This window comes from Palaemon carinicauda, chromosome 2 (assembly GCF_036898095.1).
Source record: "Palaemon carinicauda isolate YSFRI2023 chromosome 2, ASM3689809v2, whole genome shotgun sequence".
Lineage (NCBI taxonomy): Eukaryota > Metazoa > Arthropoda > Malacostraca > Decapoda > Palaemonidae > Palaemon > Palaemon carinicauda.
Window position 1 is genome coordinate 25,381,265 of NC_090726.1, and position 1,975 is coordinate 25,383,239.

Consider the following 1,975-nt stretch of genomic DNA (forward strand, 5'->3'; position numbering starts at 1 on the left):
CAGTCCGTCTGGCACTGGATCGATTGGCAGCCGCCAAACAGATGTTCGCCGAAATGGAGGGAATGGGCCTTTGCCAAAAGGCCTCTAGCCCGATGGTCGTCACCCTCACACATCGTTCTGAAGAAAGACGGCTCCCTCCGTCCGTAGGGGGATTACTGGCGCGCTGAACATGTAAACAGAACCGGATCACTACCCCCTCCCAAACACCGCCGACGTGACCTCCTACCTAAACAAAGCGAAAGTTTTCTCTACACTCGACCTCCTGAAGGGGTATTATCAGGTGCCTATGAAACCAGAAGACGTCCCCAGGACCGCCATCACCACTCCGAAGGTACAACCTTTGTCATTCGCACAGACCAGATGCCTCTGGTTCACGCCTTCACTCGACAGTCTGACGCCTGGTCCGCCCGTCAACGCCGACATCTCTCCGCCGTGGCCGAATATAATTGCACCCTTCAATAAGTCCCTGGGAAAATGATTCCCATTGCCGATGCCCTGTCAAGAAACACGTTGGGTGCCGTTCAACTGGGATTGGATTATCATGCCTTGGCTGAGGCCCAACGACAGGATCTAGAGTATCAAGCATGTAGGACATCCTGCACGTCCCTCCGTTCAGAAGACTTCCCCCTCAAAGACTCCAAAGCAACCCTCCTCTGTGACGTCAGTACTGGTAGACCGCAACCTTAGATTCCTGCTTCCATGCGCCGGGCAGGTGTTTTATTTCATTCACAGCCTTTCACATCCCTCGTGCTGTTCTACTGAATAGCTGGTGAAGACGAAGTTCATTTCTAAGGATGCTAAGGATTGGGTCCACACCTGTACTTCTTGCCAAATTTCCAAAGTACATCGACACACGGATTCAGAAGTGGGCACCTTTCCTCAACCTCAGCGTCGTTTCGTACACATTTACGTCGACGTTTTAGGCCCTCTACCCACATCACAAGGACATCGTTATCTGTTTACCCTCATCGACGGCTCCACTCGTTGTCCTGAAGCCATTCCCATGGAAACTGCAAACGTCTGCCTCATGTACATCTGCCTTACTCTCAGGATGGATTGCAAGGTTTGGTATCCCTGAGCATATTACATCTGATAGGGGTACCACTTTCACCTCTCAATTGTGAACATCATTGTGAATCTTCTGGGCATCACCCTACATCAGAAAACTGCTTACAACCCTGCTGACAATGGAATGGTTGAACGTTTTCATCGCACCCTCAAAGCAACTTTGATGTCCCGCTGCATGGATTTCACCTTGTTTACCTCAGCTTCCCTGGGGTTCTCCTGTGACTAAGGACCACTCCCAAAGATACCCTCGACGTCTCGGCAGCTGAAATGGTGTATGGTGACCCATTGGTCGTCCATGCGGAACTTTTTCCTTCTACAACCTCCTCCGACGATCTTCAGCGCATACGTCACGTCGTGGGAAAAATTTACTCCATGCCGCCAGACTTACAAGCCCCCAGCGAAGCATCACACACCGACAGACTTGCACTCTGCCACGCAAGTCTTCCTGCACAACGATACTAGCAAGCCACTGCTAACGTCCCCCTTACACGGGCCCTTTCCTTTTGATCTGACGCAGTCCGAGAGCAATCCTACTAAACATTCGTGGCAAAGAAGACTGGGTCTCCATTGATCGTCTAAAACCTGTTTATCTCCTGCCAGATGACCCCCTCTGCAGTTCGCTTCTCTAGATCAGGGGCACCCTATTCAACATGTACAGTATGTAATTTTTAGGGGGGGGAGAGCCATGTACCAACCGTGTGTCACACGATCGTACATAGTAACGATATTTCATTTTGTGTATATATTATGCTTGTATCTTCCCACTCTTCCCCTCGCACTAAAAAGAACCTGAAATAACATGTATGTTTTTCTCACGTTAACTGTTAACTGGTGGTATGTGGTGTCAGTTGGACAGGAAATTTCGTGTTGCATTGAACCTAAAGTAATGTGTCTGTTGTTATCACCG

At 49.8% G+C, this 1,975-nt stretch overlaps 1 protein-coding gene across 1 annotated transcript in view; it reads left to right on the plus strand.

The window, feature by feature from the left end:
• The first annotated feature begins 286 nt into the window (after positions 1-286).
• The window catches only part of LOC137615488 (piggyBac transposable element-derived protein 2-like), an 8,512-nt gene continuing 6,823 nt past the window's right edge, over positions 287-1,975 (plus strand). The window contains exon 1 of the mRNA XM_068345415.1: positions 287-331. Coding sequence (XP_068201516.1) covers positions 287-331 — 45 coding nt within the window. The remainder of the gene's footprint in view (positions 332-1,975) is intronic.